The 21,171-nt window shown below is 52.2% G+C and overlaps 1 protein-coding gene across 1 annotated transcript in view; it reads left to right on the top strand.

Annotated features, from left to right (window-relative positions):
• PLXDC1 (plexin domain containing 1) overlaps positions 1–21,171 on the top strand; it is a 76,968-nt gene that overhangs the window by 31,902 nt on the left and 23,895 nt on the right. Inside the window, 5 exon segments of the mRNA XM_032279254.1 lie at positions 8,413–8,556; positions 8,815–8,884; positions 9,528–9,650; positions 10,565–10,683; positions 18,033–18,081. Of these exon segments, the coding sequence (XP_032135145.1) occupies positions 8,413–8,556; positions 8,815–8,884; positions 9,528–9,650; positions 10,565–10,683; positions 18,033–18,081 (505 nt within the window).

Here is a 21,171-nt window from a genome sequence, read left to right on the forward strand (position 1 = left end):
GACCAGCCTGACCAACATGGAGAAAATCCATCTCTACTAAAAATACAAAATTAGCTGGGTATGATGGCGCATACCTATAATCCCAGCTACTTGGGAGGCTGAGGCAGGAGAATCGCTTGAACCCGGGAGGCAGAGATTGTGGTGAGCCGAGATTGTGCCACTGCACTCCAGCCTAGGCAACAAGAGTGAAACTCGGTCTCAAAAAGACAAGACAAGAAAAGAAAATGGCAGAGAAGCTTGGTCTTGGTCATTGAGCCACATTCTCCATCAACCCTGATGTCAGGCCTTTGCTTACCCAGCTTCCATTCCCCTTTCCTAGTGGAGCCATGATCCCCAGTTCCTGGGGAAGTAGACTGGTTTACAGCCCTGGTCCCTGTCATAGTTGGGGCCTGCATCAGATGGTTCAGTAAGACTGAAGGGAAGATCTTGCATTCCATCCACTCTTGGTGAGAAGTTTCTCCTTTTGAACCCAACAAGGAAGCATGCTGCCTCACCGGCTACAGGCAGCCCTCTTTGGACCCGGGCGCAGTCACACTTAGGACAATGCCCTGATGACACAAGAGTAGTCCGTGTTCCACACCTGCTGGCCTGCTGCTGGGCTCTCAGACGCTTGGTCTAACACATCCTCCACGTTGGAGCTGGGTTGAGCCTAGAGTTCTTTCTCTTCTTTGCCCTAGAAGCATCTCCCTTGTCATCTTCACTTCCTCAGAGAAGAACTTGAGGAATCCAGAGACACCTTCCTGTGTCCAGGATGTCCCAGGTTGGGGAAAGCTCTCCATGGGCTTGGATTCCTAGAGGAGGCAGCTGGTTCCTCTGTAAGTGGCTTTTGTGTCACCTGCCATTGGAGATGTCTTTGTCAGAGCCACACTGCACATTCTCAGCACAGCCTTGACACCACTGGCTGCAAAATCCTTGATTCAGCTCATTTGGCAAGCAGATGCTGAACACCCGCCAGATGTCAGGTGCCAGGCCCTGTGCTAGGGAAGTGCTGGGTGTGAGGAGATGGATGCGCCACTGTCCCTGAGCTCCCACCTCCAGACAGTGGTCCTTCTAATTTTTTTTTTTTTTTTTTGAAACAGAGCCTTGCTCTGTTGCCCAGGCTCCCAGACTGGAGTGCAATGGCGCAATCTCAGCTCACTGCAATCTCAGCCTCCTGGGTTCAAGCGAATTTCCTGCATCAGCCTCTCAAGTAGCTGGGATTACAGACCTGTGCCACCACGGCTGGCTAATTTTTGTATTTTTAGCAGAGATGGGGTTTTATCATGTTGGTCAGGCTGGTCTTGAATTTCTGACCTTGTGATCCTCCTGCCTTGGCCTCCCAAAGTGCTAAGATTACAGGCGTGAGCCACTGCGCCCAGCCCTGATTGAGATTTTAATGAATGACTGGCAGGTCACCCCAAGTCCTTCCTGGGGGGCTGTTGCTTAAAGAACTCAGAGACAGTGGACAGAGGAAAGGTCACTGTCTTTGAGTGGAACTGACCTGGTTTCATACAGCTACATGATTTTTCTTTTTTTTTTTTTTGCACGAGTCACTCTGTCATCCAGGCTGGAGTGCAGTGGCACAATCTCAGCTCACTGCAACCTCTGCTCCCGGCTTCAAGCAATTCTCCTGCCTCAGCGTCCCAAGTAGCTGGGATTACAGGCGTTTGCCACCACACCTGGCTAATTTTTGTGATTTTAGTAGAGGCGGGGTTTCACCGAGTTGGCCAGGCTGGTCTCAAACTCCTGACCTCAAGTGATCCACCCTGTGTCGGCCTCCCAAAGTGCGGGGATTACAGACGTGAGCCGCCGTGCCCGGCACAGTTACATGATTTCTAGTCTCAGTTTTCCAACTGAGATAGTGGGACTAATATTAGTGCTCACCTCCTAGTGTTGCCGTGTAGTAACAGACATGAAATGCCCAGCACTCTACCATCCCACTCTGCAGATGCCAGCTTCCCTTCTCCTTCCTCCCATGCTCCCACATGCTCCCCTGCAGGCTTTGTGCTTGGCTCTGCCTGGGAGTGATCCCACTGCAAGTCACCCCCTCCCTCCAGGGTGCATTTTGGCCTCACGCGTCACTCTGTGGCCGCCCTTAGCCAGAGCTGAGCAGATATGGCTCCTGGCTTCACTGACCTGGGGTAATCAAAGTCAGGCGTGCCAGGAGGGCAGTCTGTTGGGCCTGTTTGGGGCCTGCAGCAGATTCTGCATGGCACTGACCTCGAGCCAGTCCTTCCCCTGGCACGCTGGCTATACTTGGCACTTCTGAGGCCTGAAGCAGCCTGAGTAGGGCCTCATGAGGCTTCCAGGCGCTCGTCCTCCCTGGGATCTGCTGACGTATTGGAGAGAATCTCAGCCTAGGAGTTAGAGGCAGCAAGTACCTCCTTTCATTTCTGAGTCTCCTTGAGTCAGAAGAGATGAAAGCTTTGTGTCAGTTAAGAGGTGCCATTGCAGGAGGCCTTGGCAACTCCACAAACGGGTCCAAGGATCATCCAGGTGTCAGAGTTGAGGCCGTGACACTCAACTGGAAGTGGTTTCGGGGGGAGCCTGGGGTGAATCATATGCCCTGGTGTTGGTGTTGCCTTACTCCTCTGAGTTCTTCTTTCTGATCAAGCCCTGCTTAAAGTTAAATAAAAAAGAATGAATGACAAAAAAAAAAAAAAAAAAGGCTCCATCCAAGGCTCCACCCGAAACCAGTTCCAGAGAAGCCAGGGCCTGGCTTCTCTGCAGAGCAGCGCTAGTGGGGACTATGAGCCAGACCACTTGTCTTTGCTGTGAAGCAGAGAACTTAGAGAAAGGGGCTGGGGAGATGCGTTCCCAGGAAACTCACCCTTTATAGGTTTAGCTGAGGTGGCAAGAGACACCTCAGCATCTGTTTGGGCTTCACAATGGCAGAGCGTGGCTTCTGTCCTGGGCGCTCATTTGAGACGCCTGGAGGTTTGAGGAAGGCTCTCGCTGCGCGGGGCCTGGGAATTAGGCTGATTGAAACCAGATCTTTCTCCGAGCCTCAAAGCAACTGTCTTAAACACAGGCTGGCTCAGGTTCCCAGGTGGAAGCTGTATTCAGGTGACGCTGAGACTTCGGTTTAGCATCTGCAGCTGCCCTGCTTTATTTGGTAGAATGATCCTGTCCTGGGCCTCAGAATATGCAGTGGTGGCCGCAAAACAGGCAGCTATGCTTTGTGGTCATTCTCTACTCAACAAATCCTCCATTGAACACATACTCTGTGCTTAAACATGATAGATAAAGGCTGACCTTACTCCTGGGGAGCTTATGATCTTACAGGAAAAGCAGACGTGGAGATGTGTATAAAAGCCAAGTAAATTGTCACAAGTGTGCAAAACGTTAGGAGAAGGAAGCACAGGGAGTGATGAGAATGTAACAGGGAATCAGAGCGGCTTTCTTGAAGAAGCAACCCCTGAGCTGAGGCTGGGTGGGTAAACAAGGGTCAGGTCCTGAACAGGGAAGGGGAAGAAATTTTGAGGCACAGGAGGCACCAAGGTCCTGAGGAAGACAACTGCACGGCAATTCCCAGAACAAGAGAGCAGGGGAGAGGAGGAGATGCTGAGCTGGGGTCAGACCACCACACATGGGGAGGGGAAGGATTTGTGTTTCTGTGTAGCAGAGAGCTAAATCCAGGGACTTAAGGAGCATCCCTCTAGCATGTCATCAAGGACTGAGGCTCCATCTAGTTCTCCACTTCACCATTCTTGGAGTGTGGCTCTTGCCCTTAAACTCACAAGATGGCTGCTGGAACTCCAGCCATCAGGTCTGCATTCCAGGCAGGAAGAAGAAGGGCAAAGATAAGAGGGAGAAGCCGTCAAATTTGACCTCTTTCAAAAGGCTCCACTAGAACCTTCAGCTCATGTCAGGAGCCAGCTTGTGTCACATGATAATCCTTAAGACATCCAGGGAATGAAGTTTATTAGATGGCGACATTGCTGGTTGCTACAGAATCAGTTTTATTTTTTTCCTTTTATTTATTTATTTTTTTGAGACAGAGTCCCACTGTGTCACTCAGGCTGAGTGCAGAGGCCCAATCATAGCCTCGATCTCCTGGGCTCAAGGCATCCTCCTGCCTCAGCTTCCTGAGTTGCTGGAACTACAGGCACACACCACCATGCCCAGCTAGTTGTTTTATTTCATTGTATTTTTTGTAGAGACAGGGTCTCACTATGTTGCCCAGGCTGGTCTTGAACTCCTGGCCTCAAGTGATCCTCCAGCCTCGGCCTCTCAAAGTGCTGGGATTATAGATTATAGTGGTTCATGTCTATAATCCATGAACCACTGCGCTCAATCCCAAATCAATGATCTATTAGTAAAGAAGAGACGGGGATGGCTTAAGGGGTATAACCTTTGTTCTGAGTGCAACCGAGAGCCACAACGCCCTACGCAAGGGGAGGACATGGAGGAGGGAAAACCACTTCAGGTTGTCCCATCCGGCCACGTAACACACACCTGTGGGCGTGGATACTCGTTCCCTAGGGCTGCCGTCACACATTGCCAGGATTTTGGTGGCTGAACACAACAGAAATTTATTCACTTGCACTTCTGGAGGCCAGAGGTCTGAAATCAGGGTGTCAGCAGGGCCGCGCTTCCTCTCAAGGCCCTGGGAAAAGATCCTTCCTAGTCTTGCCCTAGCTTCTGGATCTCCTGGAAGTCCTTGGTGTGTGTGGTTTGTAAACCGAGACACTCCAATCTCTGCCTTCATTGTAACATGGACCCTCCCTGTGCCCCTGTGCCCCTGTGCCTCCTCTGCACCTCTGCTTCCACATCCCCCTCTTTGTTTATTTTAAGACTGGTCATTAGATTTAGGTCCCACCCTAATTCAGTCTGCCTTCATCCTGACTTGATTCATCTGCAAAGACTATTTCCAGTGGGTCGGGTGTGGTGGCTCATGCCTGTAATCCCAGCACTTTGGGCCAGGACGGGTAGATCATGAGGTCAGGCGTTCGACTCCTGCCTGGCCAACATAGTGAAACCCTGTCTCTAATAAAAATGCAAACAATTAGCCAGGCCTGGTGGCAGGCACCCTGTAATCCCAGCTACTTGGAAGGCTGAGGCAGGAGAATCATTTGAATCCGGGAGTGGAGGTTGCAGTGAGCCAAGATTGTGCCACTGCACCCCAGGCGGGGCGACAGTGCAAGACTCCGTCTAAAAAAAAAGACTATTTCCAAATAAGGTCACATTTGTAGGTACCAGAGGTTCACACTTGAGCATACCGTTTTGGGTAACACACTTGAAACCCACTACAGCACGTGAAAGGACGGAAGGGCTACCCGGCGCTGGCTGTGTTCAGGTGGGTCACTGTTTCCCCCTCACCCACAGACCATAAGAAGATAGCCCAGGATTTAGGGAGGCAAGTTTATTTCCCAAATTTTAACACGTTGCAAAGCACTGGTCTCCCCACCCCCACCTCCAGCAAACCCTTTCTCAGCACCAAGGATGTGAGGGATGGTGAGCCAAGGGCACAGAGGTGATCCTGCCCATCCCTCCATGTCAGGGGCTCATAGTTCAGGGGCAAACAGACATTTAAATGACGGGCTGGCCTGGGCGTGGGGATGCGCACCTGTAATCTCAGCTACTCGGGAGGCTGAGGCTTAAGAATCGCCTGAACCCGGGAGGCAGAGATTGCCGTGAGCTGAGATGGCGCACCACTGCACTCCAGTCTGGCTGACAGAGCGAGACTCTGTCTCAAAAAAAAAAAAAAAAAAGATGGGCTGAAAAGTATTTGAACTTGGTTTCCTTTCTTCAGACAAAATTTTAGGCTAACTGATGCCTCTTAGTAAACCACTTTTTGTTTGAACTGGGGGGAAGAGGGCGAGCTGACGGCTGTGGCAGGTGGCCCCGCTGAAGCATAACTGGCTGCAGTTGGGGTGCTGTGGACTGTCAGATGCACCGTGCTGGGCAGGGCCCCCTATATTTTTTGATTAGGAGTGGAATAAAAACTGCTCACCCGTGAATCCAGGAAGCAAGCTGGGGGTGGCCAGCAGACTCTTCTTTTGTGCATGTCTCTCTGCACAGATTGCTGTGCGTGGAGCTTTGTTTCTTGGTGGGTAATTTTTTTTTTAAATTGAGATCGGGTCTCCGGCAGAGATGGGTGGAGATAGGAGAGACAGAAACTAAGGAGAAAAGATGAAGCATTAGATCTCCTGGAGGGTGGGGAAAGGGGCGGAAACAGAGGGAGCTGCTTTCCCGAGGGAGGCCAAGAGTTCTGGGCAGAAGCAGTAGCTTCAGTGCCTGTGGGCAGAGCTGGAGAGCAGTGTGCCCTGCTCTGGGTACCCTCCAGGAATCCAGGGCTGGTGGCTATGGCAGCAAAGAGAAGCAGCATCCTCGACCCTCACCCCAGGGGCCGTGGCATCAGGGAAGCCCCCCTACTAGGTGGCTTCATGCGTAAAACCAGAAATTCAACAAGAGTGCCCCATGTGACTCTTGCAAATAGTACCTGTGAATCATCCCTTGAGGACCCCTTGAACTAAGGGACAGTGGAGGCGTCTTGTAGGGGGTGGAGGTCATCATTGGGCAGGCAGTGGTGGAAGGCCAAGAAGAAGGCAGGGTTTGGCCAGGCGTGGTGGCTCATGCCTGTAATCCCAGCACTTTGGAAGGCTGAAGTGGATGGATCACTTGAGGTCAGGAGTTCGAGACCATCCTGTCCAACATGATAACATCCTGTCTCCACTAAAAATACAAAAATTACCCGGGTATGGTGGCAGGCACCTGTAATCCCAGCTACTCGGGAGGCTGAGACAGGAGAATTACTTGAACCTGGGAGGTGGAGGTTGCAGTGAGCCGAGGTCATGCCATTGCATTCCAGCCTGGGTGACAGAACGAGACTCCATCTCAAAAAAAGAAAAAGAAAAAGAAAAAGAAAAGAAAGAAGGCAGAGTTTGAGCCTAGTGTTGAATGAACAGGAATCTGCCAAGGAGAGAAGGTGAGGGCGGTCATTCCAGACAGGAGGACCAGCGTGGGCAGTGGCATGAGTGACCCCTGGTGGCCTGAGTGTGGTCTGGGGGGTGGGTGCACAAGGAAGCCCAAGGTGGTGAGAGGAGTGAGAAGGAGCTAGAGAGAGGCAGGGATGGCTCCCGGTGGGACCTGGCATGCCAGCCTAAGAGCTTTGGGTTTTGTCTTGAGGACAGTGTCTTGATGGGGCCCTGCATAGCTTATGAACAGAGTGCTGTGGCCGCACAAGTGTTTTTGATTGGTTTGACTGCCATGCTGAGGATGGGTGGAGGCATGGGTCATCTGGAGGCAGGAAGGGAAGGCAGTGGCAGAGAAATATGCCCTCCCCTCCCTCACCAACCAACCATGTTTCGTCCGCTTATCTTCCCTCTGCCTGCCCTGATCCCGGGTCCCCAGAGTGTGTCACTTGTCGTAAGAGCAGAGTGCCTTCTGGCAGGTGAGGAGTGCAGGAACCCCTTGTGCCGGCTCACACTGTGCCCAGGGCAAGGGCCGGCTGGGCAGCTGGCAGCCTGGCAGGGAGAACGTCGTTTGCTCTGCTGTGTCTGTGCCACCGCCACTGGGCAGCCTGATTAATGACCCAGGGCTCCTCATGGGTCAGCGGCCCCATCTCTGTGGCGCTGGCTGCCAAGGGAACCTGCCCGCCTCTTCCTCCCTTCTTCCTGCGACTGGTGCTCTTGGGTCAGCTCCAGGAAGTGCTCCCACATCGCCCCCTCTGGCTCTAAGTCTTTCTGCCAGCGATTTCCCTGGCCTCATTTAAACTCCGGCCCCAAGTGCTCCTCTGCAGGAGAGGCTTTGCAGAATGAACCCCCAGCCCACATCGTTCCGGCTTGCTCTTTATCTCCATCAGGCACACAGCAAAGGCTCAAAGATAAGCCTCAAAGGAATCTTTGCTGCTACTCTCCCCTTCCCAGCCCTCTGGTGATGCTGTGCGGGCACTGGGCTCTGCATTATCTCTGCTTGAGGGTCTGTGTGTCTGTAATCTCACGACACAGATTACAGGTGTGAGCCCCTGTGCCCAGCCCAGATTTTTCTTTTCCATTAAATAGGGTACTCTTCCAGGGCAGGGACAATGACTCCCCCTCGGTCTGGGAGCTCCCTGAAAACAAGGGCCTGGTTTGGGGCCATCCTGTCTGTTCCTCCCTCAGGCTCCAAGCCAAGCTCAGCCATGGTCGTGCTCTGAAGGCATGCAGGGGCTGGCAGCCTCCTGGCTTGCCTGGGAACGGGAGGGCTGAGAATGAGTGCAGCAGGTGCGGATTTGGCTGCGGACAGGCCTGTGGGGGCACCTCTAGGAGCCAGCTAGTGAGCTGTCTCAGGGAGTCCTAGGCCTAAACCAGCCCTTGGGGCCACAGGTCCAGCGCCCTGGGAGGGTGGCGACTTCCTGTATCCAGAAGTCTGGGTGAGGAGGGGTGGAGAGTGATTCCTGGCATGCTGACTACTCATGCCTCCTGTGGGCTTTATCTTGGGTGCTGGCAGGAGGACAACCACAGCTACTATGTGTCCCGTCTCTATGGCCCCAGTGAGCCCCGCAGCCGGGAATTGTGGGTAGATGTGGCCAAGGCCAACCGGAGCCAAGCGAAGATCCACACAATCCTCTCCAACACCCACCGGCAGGCTTCGGTGAGTGTCCCGGTCCCCAGCCATGCTTCCCTGGGTCAACCCATCCTGCCTGGTCAGTGGGCATGGCTGTGGCCAGGGCTCTGTGACCTAGGAGATACCTTCCAGGGATTCCCATGGGACTTTGCCAGAGTTGGGGTACCCGGCAGTGGCCCTGGGCATACCTGCTCCCCACTCTGTCCAAACATGCATGAGGCAGTGTGGGTGCCCAGGTCCCTGGCCTGCAGCTTGGCCCGGCCTGACTTTCTCCATCCCCTGCAGAGAGTGGTCTTGTCCTTCGATTTCCCTTTCTACGGGCATCCTCTGCGGCAGATCACCATAGCAACCGGAGGTAAGGCCATGCCATGGGGCTGTGGGGAGGGTTTGGAGATCTCAGCCCGATCTCAGGGGCCCTCCCAGGGGAGGCTCACCAGAGACAAGGTTGTATGGATGGAATGTGGGGGACACACGTTTGGCTCTAATAGGAGCCTGATTCTCAGGAGGAGGGTCAGTGGACGTCAGACCACTCCCCTTGCATCAGCTGTGTGTGTGTGTGTGCGCGCCTCCTCGGGCCAGCAGGAGTTGGTGTGGATGGCCCTGTGTCCCGGAGTCACTGGGTAAGAGGGAGAGGGAGACCCCACTGAGAGCTTGGGCTCCCGGGCCAGGCTCTCTGCTGATAGGAGGCACCTGTCTTTAATTCCTGCACTTCAGTTCCGAATCCTACTTCCCCAGAGATGGGGAAAGCTGTGAGTCCCCTCCATTTCCTGTCCCCTTGACCTACAGTCTGCCTCGCTGAAGGGACAGGGAGGACCTTCTCTGGTCTGGGGCCCTTTGGCTTCGTACACACCATATCCAGAGCCTGCCAGATGGGGATGGTGACAGAGGTCTGAGGCTCACTTCCAGCTCTGCCTGCGCTGCCCTTCTTGGGAAAAAGGCCCCCAAAGCGGCCCTTCTGGGCCATTTCTGGTGACTTCTCTGCACCTCTCCCACCCTAGGCTTCATCTTCATGGGGGACGTGATCCATCGGATGCTCACAGCTACTCAGTACGTGGCACCCCTGATGGCCAACTTCAACCCTGGCTACTCCGACAACTCCACAGTTGTTTACTTTGACAATGGTGAGACCAGATCTCAGGATTTAAGTCACCCACCTCCAGGGATCCCTTGGTCCAGCCCTTTAGAGGAGCACAGGGCCTAGAGAGGGCAAGAGTCCCACAGCCCCACAGCTAGGCCGCCACTCACCTTTCTCTGCCCAGTTTTCTCATTTGTCAGATGGGGCCAAAAATGCCTGCTCCCCAGAAGAATCTGATGAGAAAACAAAACGACAGTGTGTGACTCTTAGTGGAGGTGAAATAAATGCTAGGGGCCCTTATTGTTTCTTACTTTCACCAGGATGTCCCTTGAGCCCCGTCTGAACACAGGAGAACAGACATTTCTCCTTTTATCTCAAGGAGTCAGAATGGACAAGAAGGAAAGGGGAAAGAGATGACCAAGGACGGTTTCTGGGCCTGAAGCAGGACTTCCTGGCTCCTCTTGCTGCTTGGGAAGCCAGGCTGCTTTAGTGGGCTGCCCAGCTCCTGCTTCCTTCAATTGGCAAACTTCCCCATCATCCTGAAGGGACCCACCTGTCCCTTGCCATTGCCCCCCGGCTGGCTTTTTATTTTTATTTATTTATTTTTGAGACAGGGTTTCACTCCTGTTGCCCAGGCTGGAGTACGATGGCGCAATCTCAGCTCACTGCAACTTCCACCTCCCGGGTTCAAGTGATACTGCTTCAGCCTCCTGAGTAGCTGGGATTACAGGCATGCGCCACCATGCCTGGCTAATTTTGTATTTTTAGTAGAGACGGGGTTTCTCCATGCTGGTCAGGCTGGTCTCGAACTCCTGACCTCAGATGATCTGCCACCTTCGCCTCCCAAAATGCTGGAATTACAGGCGTGAACCACCAAGCCCAGCCCCCGACTGGCATTTCTGCAGGGCCCTGCTCCTTACATAATCTCCCGTCCAGCCAGCTCTCTGCTCTTCTCCCCAGGGACTGTCTTTGTGGTTCAGTGGGATCACGTCTACCTCCAAGGCTGGGAAGACAGGGGCAGTTTCACCTTCCAGGCAGCGCTGCACCGTGATGGCCGCATTGTCTTTGGCTATAAAGAGGTGAGTGGGCCCAGCTGCAAAGACAGCTGGATCTTGGAGCCTTTCTTGATTCAGCAAATATATAGAGAATTCACGATGTACCAGGCACGGGGCTTGCTGAGGACACAGCAGTTAACAAGAAGGTTGCAGGTCCTACCCATGTGGGGCTATAAGTCTGGTTGAGGAGCTGGATCATCATTACAGTGACAAATGTAGAATCACCACTGTGACAAGGCTCCCAAGTAGAGGTGCCGGGTACTAGCTGAGCCTTTCATAGAGCTCTTTACGTTGGCAGAGGCCAGGGGAGGCTTTGCTGAGGAAAAGAGTTGAAATCTGCAGGATAAATAGGAGTTCAGGAAGCAAAGAGGAGAATGAAGTATGTTCCAGGAGAGAGAACAGCACATGTAAAGGTCCTGAGGCCAGTCGGAGCATGCCTGGCATAGCACTGAAAGAAGGCAGCACAGGCTGGGCGCCGTGGCTCACGCCTGTAATCCCAGCGCTTTGGGAGGTCGAGGCAGGTGGATCGTCTGAGATCAGGAGTTCAAGATCAGCCTGGCCAAGATGATGAAACTCTGTCTCTACTAAAAATACAAAAAATTAGCTAGGCGTGGTAGCGGGCACCTGTGATCCCAGCTACTTGGGAGGCTGAGGCAGGAGAATCGCTTGAACCCGGGGGATGGTGCCATTGCACTCCAGCCTGTGCAACAGAGTGAGACTCTGTCTCTTAAAAAAAAAAAAAAAAAAAGAGGCAGCATGATGAGCAGTGTGGTGACTCACAACCATAAACCCAGTGCTTTGGGAGACTGAGGCAGGAGGATTGCTTGAGCCCAGAAGTTTGAGACCAGCCTGGGGAACAGAACAAGACCCCCACCTCTATCAAAAAAAATAGAGGCTGGGCATGGTGGCTCACACCTGTCATCACAACACTTTGGGAGGCCAAGGTGTGCGGATCATGAGGTCAGGAGTTTGAGACTCAGCCTGACCAACATGGTAAAACCCTATCTCTACTAAAAATACAAAAATCAGCTGTGCGTGGTGGCGTGTACCTGTAATCCCAGCTACTTGGGAGGCTGAGGCAGGAGAATCACTTGAACTTGAGAGACGGAGGTTACAGTGAGCCAAGATTGTGCCACTGCACTCCAGCCTGGGCAGCAAAGCAAATCACATTCTCTCTCTAGCCTCAGTTGCCTCATCTACAAAATGGGGGAGTAGCTGAAGGGGTGCTTCTCCCTCCCAGGTCCTCCTCCAATGCTGACATTTTAGGAGGTCACAGCTCTTTCTCCCCTGCTCCCAACCCCGACTGCATGCTCACGAGGGTCTTGAATTTGGCCTCCTGGGGAGGCAGAGGCATCCCATCCACTGCTGCTGCTACCAGACCCTTGGCTCAGAGACTTTTTGACTTGACCTCTTCTGCTGAGCTGTATGTGCAAGCTCTGCTGTGTAGGACCCCAGGCAGGTCTGGGGAGAAGCCTTTATCTGACCTTCCCACCCTACCTGGGTTTTGATGGGGCCTGGGGGCATTCTGAGCTCCACTCTCGCCATGCCAGGCTGGAGGGAAGGACATCTTGGGAGCCACCAAGTCGCCTTCCTGTAGAGGGGCAAGGTACCACCGTTCTGTAAAATCAGGGCTTCCTGGGGGAAGCATCGTTGCCTATTTCTGTTGGATTTCATCAGTACACATGTCCTGAGTTCCTGCTATACACTGGGCCACTATGTTCCAGGCAAAGTTGCAATATGGTGAAGAGGAATGGCGTCCGCCCTCGAGGCATTCAGCATCTGAGCACAGCCTTTTTTTTTTTTTTTTTTTTTGAGACAAGGTCTTGCTCTGTCATTCAGGATGAGTGCAGTAGTGCAATTTCTGCTCACTGCAGCCTCCACTTCCCAGGTTCAAGTGATCCTCCCACCTGAGCCTCCTAAGTAGCTGGGAGGCCCACAGGCACGTGCCAGCACGCCGGGCTAATTTTTTATTTTTTGTAGAGACAGGGTCTTGCTGTGTTTCCCAGGCTTTTCTCAAACTCCTGAACTTACACGACCCTCCCATCGTGGCCTCCCAAAGTGCTGGGGTTACAGGCGTGAGCCACCGTGCCCAGCGAAGCCTCTGTCTTTAACAGAAATTTGAGGGATGGGGGGTAATGGGACTTTTAATCTTTTTTTTTTTTAATCTGAAGGCAAGGACTAGGGCTCAGTGCAGTGTTAGGGGCTCAGCTCTGGAGCTGAAAGTCTGAGCTGCAGTCCACACTTTCCACAAGCATGTGACCTCTGGTGAGTCACTTAGCCTCTCTGGGTTTATTTATTTATCTGTAAAATAGGGATAAGAGTGACGCTTTGCCCCTACAGCTGCTGTAAACACACAGGCAACAGTGTATGTAAAGTGTTGAGCCCGATGTCTGGCACATCAGGTCTGTGAATCTGAATAAGAATATCTTAACTACGGTAGCCTTTCTAACTCAGTATTTTATAATCCAGCGACACCAGGTTCTGTAGCGAACAGTGCAGGACCAGGAACAAGCGGTGTCCTCATGCTGGTGTCACAGGTGAGATGTTGCCACCACAGTACTTTCATGCAGCTTTTGTGGCTAGGGACAAAAAGTCACATGCTACGGTGACACAGTTTCCCCACCTGTACTCGTCTGCACATCCCTCTTTGAGATTTTTGCCATTTCCATGAATTACTATTCTTTTTTTTTTTTTTTTTCTTGAGATGGAATCTCACTCTGTCACCTAGGCTGCAGTGCGGTGGCACGATCTTGGCTCACTGCAACCTCTGCCTCCTGGGTTCAAGTGATTCTCCTGCCTCAGCCTCCTGAGTAGCTGGGATCATGGGTGTGCGATACCACGCCTGGCTAATTTTTGTATTTTAGTGGAGACAGGGTTTTTGTATTTTTTAGTAGAGACAGTTTGGCCAGCCTGGTCTCAAACTCCTGACCTCAGGTGATCCACCTGCCTCGGCCTCCCAAAGTACAGAAATTATAGGAGTCAGCCACCATGCCCAGCTGTGAATTACTATTCTATTATTGTTGTTACTAGAGACAAGGTCTCAGGCTGGAGTGCAGTGTCTCCATCATAGTAGCTCGTTGCAGCCTCAAACACCTGGGCTCAAGCCATCCTCCCACCTCAGCCTCCTAAGTAGCTGGGGCCACAGGCACACGCCACTATGCCCGGCTAATTTTTTAACTTTTTGTAGAGATGGATGGGGTCTTACTATGCTGCCTGGGGTGGTCTCAAAATCCTGGGCTCAATCTAACCTCCGCCACTAAGCCTCCCAATGTGCTGGGATTACTGGGCTGAGTTACTGTGCCCAGCCTATTTACTAATGCATTTCTTTATCTTCATTTATAAAATTTATTTTTTCATGAATAAATCTATCTGGCCTAAAATGCAAAAGACCCAAAAGAATGTGCAGAGATGAGGTTTTTCACCTTCCCCGGGCCCCTGCCTCTCAGTTCCCCTCCCTGGAGGCAAAGGGAGGGGAAACCAGGGCTCTGGGTTATCTCCAGAGCTGCAAGCCTTCAGGGAGAGAGAGAGAGAGAGAAAGAGAGAGAGAGAGTGTGTGTGTGCGCGCGTGTGTATTTGAGGACATACGATGTCTGTGGTTCTGCACTTGAGCAAAGTACATCCTGGCCGCTGTTCTGTCTCAGCACACAGCAAGCTGCCACATGCTTCTCTTTAATGGCTGCGTGATAGTCCATTCCATGGATGTCCCTTCATTTAACCCGCCCCTGGGGATAGACTTTTCAGTTGTTCCCAGTCTTGGGCTATGACAGACAATACGGTAGGTACTGTCATGCCCCCGTGTGAGTGTTTCCATATGTTAAATTCTCAGTAGTTCAATCATTGGGTCAAGGGGCAGGGGCATTTATAATTTTGATAGCTGTGGCCAAAATGGGTTTCACAGAGACTCTGGCACTTTACACGCCTCATGGGTGGGCATGCCTGTCACCTACTCTTCCGCTTGCCGTGTGTCCCAAGGCAGGGTCTGGGCTGTGGCTGTTACCATCCAGTGAGTTACCTTGAGCCCTCTCAAGGACTGTGGTGTGGATTAGCTGAGATATCCAGGCACAGAGCACCAGGCACAGTGCCCACCAGTGGGAGTGCCCAGGAAAGACTGGTTACCCTCTACCGAGCAACTCACCCCAGTCCACACCACACCTTCATCTGGCCAGATCTGTGGGTGGGGTGGGCAGCACTCAAGGGTCAAGGGGCTGGCGATGGGGCCTGCTTAATTCCCAACAGGCCAGAAGTTCTTTCCCCTCTTCAGAAATTCACTAGCTCCTTTTTTCTCCACCTTCCTGCAACCTCCCTTTCTCTTCTTCCCTTCTTCCCAATATCTGCCTGCTGCTAGCATTTCCAGCTGGTAAGCAGGCGTAGACGGGCTCCCCTAAGCATATCACCTTTCGGGAGGGCCAGCGGCTAGACACGCTTCCCATACAACACTGCATAATTTCAAGGGAGGTGGCAGAGGGCCAGACACTGTCATGGAGGAGCATCTGATTTGCATATGCTTCTAGAAAGGGGTTTTGTGGTCAAGTTTTGCTGCTTCTGTTTGGGACTAATTCAGCTCTCAGCATAACTAGGGTGGTCCCAGCTGATGGTTCTGGGAGCAAATGGCTCTGGTGGACTTGGGAGCAAAGCACCCACTGCTAAGCTGCAAATAAGGAATCTCTCCTCCCTGGTAAGCATTTGGGTGGGTTATAGCCTTGATCCATGGGCAAGTTGGCTGGTGGCTGTACCCCAGGCCTAGCCCACTCCAGAAGTGTGGAGGCCTGCACCTCCCCCTCCCTTCCCTTCTCCTTCTCTTTTGTTTTTTGAGATGGAGTTTCACTTTTGTTGCCCAAGCTACAATGGCATGATCTTAGTTCACTGCAGCCTCCACCTCCCAGGTTCAAGCAATTCTTATGCCTCAGCCTCCTGAGTAGCTGGGATTACAGGTGCCCACCACCACACCCGGCTAATTTTTTTTTTTTTTCTAGTAGAAACAGGGTTTCATCATGTTAGCAAGGCTGATCTCGAACTCCTGACCTCCGGTGATCCCCGCACCTTGGCCTCCCAAAGTGCTGGGATTACAGGCGTGAGCCACCGCCCCTGGCCTCCTTCTCCCTTTTTAGTGCCAGTGTCCTCTGCCTCCTTTCCTCCACAAAACCGTCCTAGATGCTGTGACTCATTGCCACCCATACCACATGGCTCCTCATGAGGCCCTTGTGCCCCAGTGGCCTAGACTCAGATAGAAAGCCAGGCACGGTGCCAGTCAGACAGCAGGCACCTACTCGATACCTGTGAATGCCCCTCCCTCCTTCCCGTTCTGAAACATGGCCTTGAACTCTTCTGCGTGTTTCTTATATTTCAGGGCCTTTGTTATGTTGCTGCTACACAAGGAACTGTTTTTTAGCCAGTAGAACTGTTTTCCTGTCTTTGCTGTATGTGTGTGAAGCAGTCTTTGAAATTGCACACAAGAGGTGACAGCAGAAAACTCTTCCTTCAGCTCCAATGTGTGGCTTCCCTCGCTCTGTGCCGGAGGCCCTGTGGATATCACCTTATCCCTTGAGGCCCAATTCCAACGCTAGATACTAGATCCAGGGCTGATAGTCAGCTAGTGCACTCCACTATGGCTGTATCAGTTGTCAAAATACTGAAATACTTGCATTCTTGTTGGCAAATGTACTGATTTGAGCTGCCTCGTACCTTCTACAACCCCTCCTGCCCTCCCTTAGCCCCCTGCACTCCCAGTCCTCTATCAAGTGGCGCAGTGTGGGCCCCAGCACCTGCTCCACAGCTGCCCTGACCAGTTGGTTAACGCCTGTGTTGAGCCAGTTGTTAAATCATCTCGGTATCACCTGGTTGCTTTAGTTAGCTACAGCTGTGTAACAGATTGCTCCAGAATTTAGTGGCTTAAAACTACAACATATCATCTCAGAGTTTTTGTGGATCAGCAAGCAAAGCACCATTCAGCCGGGACCTCTGGTCCAAGATCTTTCACAGGCTGTGATTGAAGTGTTAACCAGCGGCCGGGCATGGTGGCTCATGCGTAATCTTAGTACTTTGGGACGCCAAGGCAGGTGGATCTCCTGAGGTCAGGGTTCAAGACCAGCCTGGCCAACATGGTGAAACTCCATATTTACCAAAAATACAAAAATTGGCTGGGTGTGGTGGTGGGCCTATAATCCCAGCTACTCGGGAGGCTGAGGCAGGAGAATTGCTTCAACCCGAGGAGCGTAGGTTGCAGTGAGCTGAGATTGCACCACTGCACTCCAGCCTGGGTGAAACAGCGAAACTCTATCTCAATTTTTAAAAAAGTGTTAGCCAGGGACACAGTTACCCCCATGATGGGGTGGCAGGTGGGGAGAGTTGGGACCTGTTTCAGAGCTTTCATCTGGTTTGGCAGGATTCAGGATTCAGGATTCAGTTCCTCAAGGCGGCCTCCCTTGGCTCCTTGCCTGGTAAACCTCCCCACCACGCAGCAGCTGGCTTCCATCAGAGCGGGCAAGCAAGACAGCAGCAGAGGGCGACGAAGATGCAAAGCAGGGTCTTTTTGTAGCCTAATTTGAGAAGTAACATCCTATCTTTTTTTTGCCGTATTCTGCTGGCTAGAAGCAAGTCATAGATCCAGCCTACACTCAGGGGCTGGATCGCATCTGGTTGTGGATCCCAGGCAGCCACCGCAGAGGCTCTAACACACTGGGGCCGTGCTAGTGTCTGCCTATTGCACTGATTATGATCCTCGCTCCCAGGCACTGAGCTGTACAGCGTCTTGGATCTTCCCCTAAACATTGTGAGTTCCTACATTTGTCCCTTTCTAAATGAGGACATAAATGTTCAGAGAGGTAGAGTGACTTATTCGTGGTCACACAGCTATGAAAGAATTCAAGCCCAGATCTTTTCCATTTAAATCCCGGAGTCCACCACCGAGCCTTTTTTAGACTGACCCACCCCTATTCCACCCAGAGAATCTTTTCCTCCTCAGCTCCCCCAAACACCCACGGCCCTGTGTGCAAACTCCCCAGGCAGCTTCTTAGGACTGTGCTTGGGCAGGGATATGTCTATTTCATCTGCGCCTCCCTCACAGGGCTTCTGCGGGGTGGAGTCTCAGGAAACGTGTACCTGATCAAGCTGTGGAATGAGGGTGAATTAGAGGGCTCAGATCCCCAGTAGCATCTGCCTCCGAGGCTCCTCTGTGATTCTGGAATGAAAGACTCCTTTTGAGCCAGCTGGGGAGATGCCTGGTGAAGAGGGGTGGGAAGGCACAGCCCACCTGAAATAGCAGGGAGGCCACGCCTGCTCTGTGGGGTCAGGAGGAAACTCGAGATCTGGGTGGTGGAAGTGGCGGGAATTTGACTCCAGGTGCTGTGTGCTGAGGTGTTGTGTCCACCTGCCAGGTGAAAGCTAGCACCTGACACCCAGACACTGCCAGCAGCTCCCACCCTCGTCCTCCTTCCTATAGCATCCAGCCCTACAGGGTTCTGTGAGCCCCTCCCGGCTGGTTCCGAGATAAGAAATTGTAGGAATAAAAGACACAAGACACGGAGATAGAGAAAAGCGAGTTTGGGCCCAGGGGTCCACTGCTACCCAAATCGCGGAAACCAGCAGTGGCCCCAAAAGCCAGGACGCTCCACTTTTATTGAGTTGTAAATCTGGGGGCAGGGAAGGTAGGACCTGGTCTTGCTGGTCTGAGACTGGGCGCAGGGTAGATAGGGCGTGGCAGTGATAGGATCAAGTACATCACGTGTCATTCAGGTAGGGGCTCAGGAATTTCTGGCACCCAAAGTGAGGTAAGGAGCATAATGCATCAGCACCTTTTCCATACTTACCGAGAAAGAACTAAAACATTAAGATTTATATTACTATTGCTGATTATCTTTTCTAAGAAAAAAGGAACCAGGTGCAGAAGCGAACATGAGCGTGGACATGGAATGTGACCCCTGAAGCACAGCATCACATAGAGACAGTTAAACCCCCGGATGTCTGTGGGTGTCCCTGACAGCCATCAGGCCTACCGCAAGAGCTTGGAGAAGCAGAGTTTTCTCCTAACTCCCCCAAGGAAGGAGACATCTCAGCTATTTTGGACGTCTCCTTCCCTAGCTGGCTAAATAGCGGGCACTTTCCCAGCGCTGATGCTGCCCACAGCCAAAGCGCCCTCCAGCAGCCCTTATGAGGGTGTGACAGAGGGCTTAGAGCATCTTGCCTTAGTGTCATTCAATTGACAATGTCACCCCAGGTTCACACTTCCAACCTGAAAGGCATTAGTAAAAGAATTAGGATCACCTATGAATAACTAAGGTCACATGTGAATAACTAATAACTACTACGGTTATATTTCTAGTTGCTTTCTTCATCATTATTTATATGGAAATAGGCTGAAGCTTTTTGCTCCTGCCTCAGCGCTTGTGGGATCTCCCCCTAACACCTTCCCTCTGTCCCCTGTTCCTCCTTGTCATCGTCAGATCTGATCACATCATTCTCTGACTTCTTGCTGCCCACACACAGGTCAGGCCAAAATCCTCAGTGTGGCATTCAAGGCCCGGCACAGCTGGGCGCAGTCAACCACGCAGGCTGATTTCCAAACCCTCCCTCCACTCACCGCCCTCTGCCTGGGCAGCTCTGCTCTGTGTCCGCTGGGTTCCCTGAACATGCCAAGGGCCATCCACATCGCTATGACACAGTCCCTTCGTATAAAATGCCTCTTAGTCCAGTCCTTTTTACTGCTTGGCACTATTCTCCCCAGCCAGCGGCCCAGCTCAGATGCTATGCAAGTAACCACTCCGCCGTGCAGCGGAATTCACGGTTTTCTCTTCTTTCCCCTAGCATTTCGCTGACTTTTTTTCTCCCTGCTTTTCTTTCTAGCGGTAGCAAGAACAAATGCTGATACTTTTAACATGTCATCCTCCCCAACCAGGTGTGAATTGCTTGCGGGCTCTCTGTGGCCCCCAGCACTGAGCCCAGTGGGCAAGCGCTACAATTTTTAGAAAATGAATAACTGCAAGAAAGTGGACCTAGGTGTTGAGGTCAGGGCACCGCTGAGGGAATAGACACAGCATAGACCTTGCCCTCGGCTCTGTTGTGACTCTAGGTGGGAACAGGGGCCTGACATCACTTGAGTTTGGGAGTTGTTTTGGAAATTGCATCCCTTTTTGTCAGAGGTTTTTAGCTTTTGGGAACAGGCATAAGATTCAGGAAGTCTGGGAACTCTTAAAATTGTATAGGGAATTTTTTTCTTTTTGAGATGGAGTTTCACTCTTGTCACCCAGGCTGGAGTGCAGTGGTGCCATCTTGGCTTACTGCAACCTCCACCTCCTGGGTTCAAGCAATTCTCCTGCCTCTCAGCAGCTGGATTACAGGCACCCACCATCATGCCTGGCTAATTTTTGAATATTTTAGTAGAGATGGGGTTTCACCATGTTGGTCAGCTGGTCCCGAACTCCTGACCTCAGGCGATCTGCCGGCCTTCGCCTCCCAAAGTGCTGGGATTACAGGCGTGGGCTACTGCACCCGGCCTCGGGTTTTTTAATTATTTATTTATTTATTTATTTATTTTTAATACTCAGGGTCTTGCTCTGTCACTCAGGCTGGAGTGCAGTGGCACAATCATAGCTCACTGCAGCCTCAACTTTCTGGTTCAAGCGATCCTCCTGCCTCAGCCTCCTGAGTAGCTGGGACTATAGGTGTGTGCCACCATGCCCGTCTTATTTATTTATTATTTGTAAAGACAAGCTCTCACTATGTTGCCCAGGGTGATCTTGAACTCCTGGGCTCAAGCCATCCTCCTGCTTCGACCTCTGTAAGTGCTGGGATTACCGGCATGAGCCACCGTGCAGGGCCTGTCTGTGGAGTGTTGAAATGCAAACGGAGCCTGCTCACACCCATGCATTTTTCTGGGACAGGACCCATGGCCCTCACTGGGGTTTAAAACGGGCCACAGCCTCTGCTTCTGGGGAGGAATGGCTTTTATGTGGCTAAGAGGTCAGATGCCTTTGGGTCCCATATTCAACCCCGCACGCAGGGAATTTGTTTGGATTAGGTTGAGCTGCTGGGAATTGTAAACCCCAAATGACCATTGCTTCAAGGAAACAAGCTCAGGAAGAGCCATCTGGTCTGCAGACCATGTGATCACCACGGACGATCCCATTGACCAAGCCCACCTGGTCACGCAGAATGGTGGCGTCACCATCCTTGTGCCCAGGGTTGACTCCTCCCTGCCTGGGGCAATGTGGGGAGGGGAGTTTGATTCCTCACTGTTTAGGAATCCCCAGCCACTGAACCCTGTCTGGAGGAAACTCTCCTCCCCTCGGCCTAAACACTTTCCTCCCCACCCCTGCTAGGCGAGGGGATGGGAGGTGCGATGGGAGGATTCTTCACAGCCTCACTCCTGCGGGAGAGGGAAGGACAGGCTGAGAACCACAAGCATTCTTCCTACCAGTACTTCCTCATATAAACCATTCCTCAGGCTTTTCAGCAGAGTCTGCAAATCATCTTTGATGAAAAGAAAAGTCACGTGCAATTAACAGCATCTGTTTGGAG

Source organism: Sapajus apella, unplaced genomic scaffold (assembly GCF_009761245.1).
Source record: "Sapajus apella isolate SASKATOON/1434 unplaced genomic scaffold, GSC_monkey_1.0 scaffold12, whole genome shotgun sequence".
Lineage (NCBI taxonomy): Eukaryota > Metazoa > Chordata > Mammalia > Primates > Cebidae > Sapajus > Sapajus apella.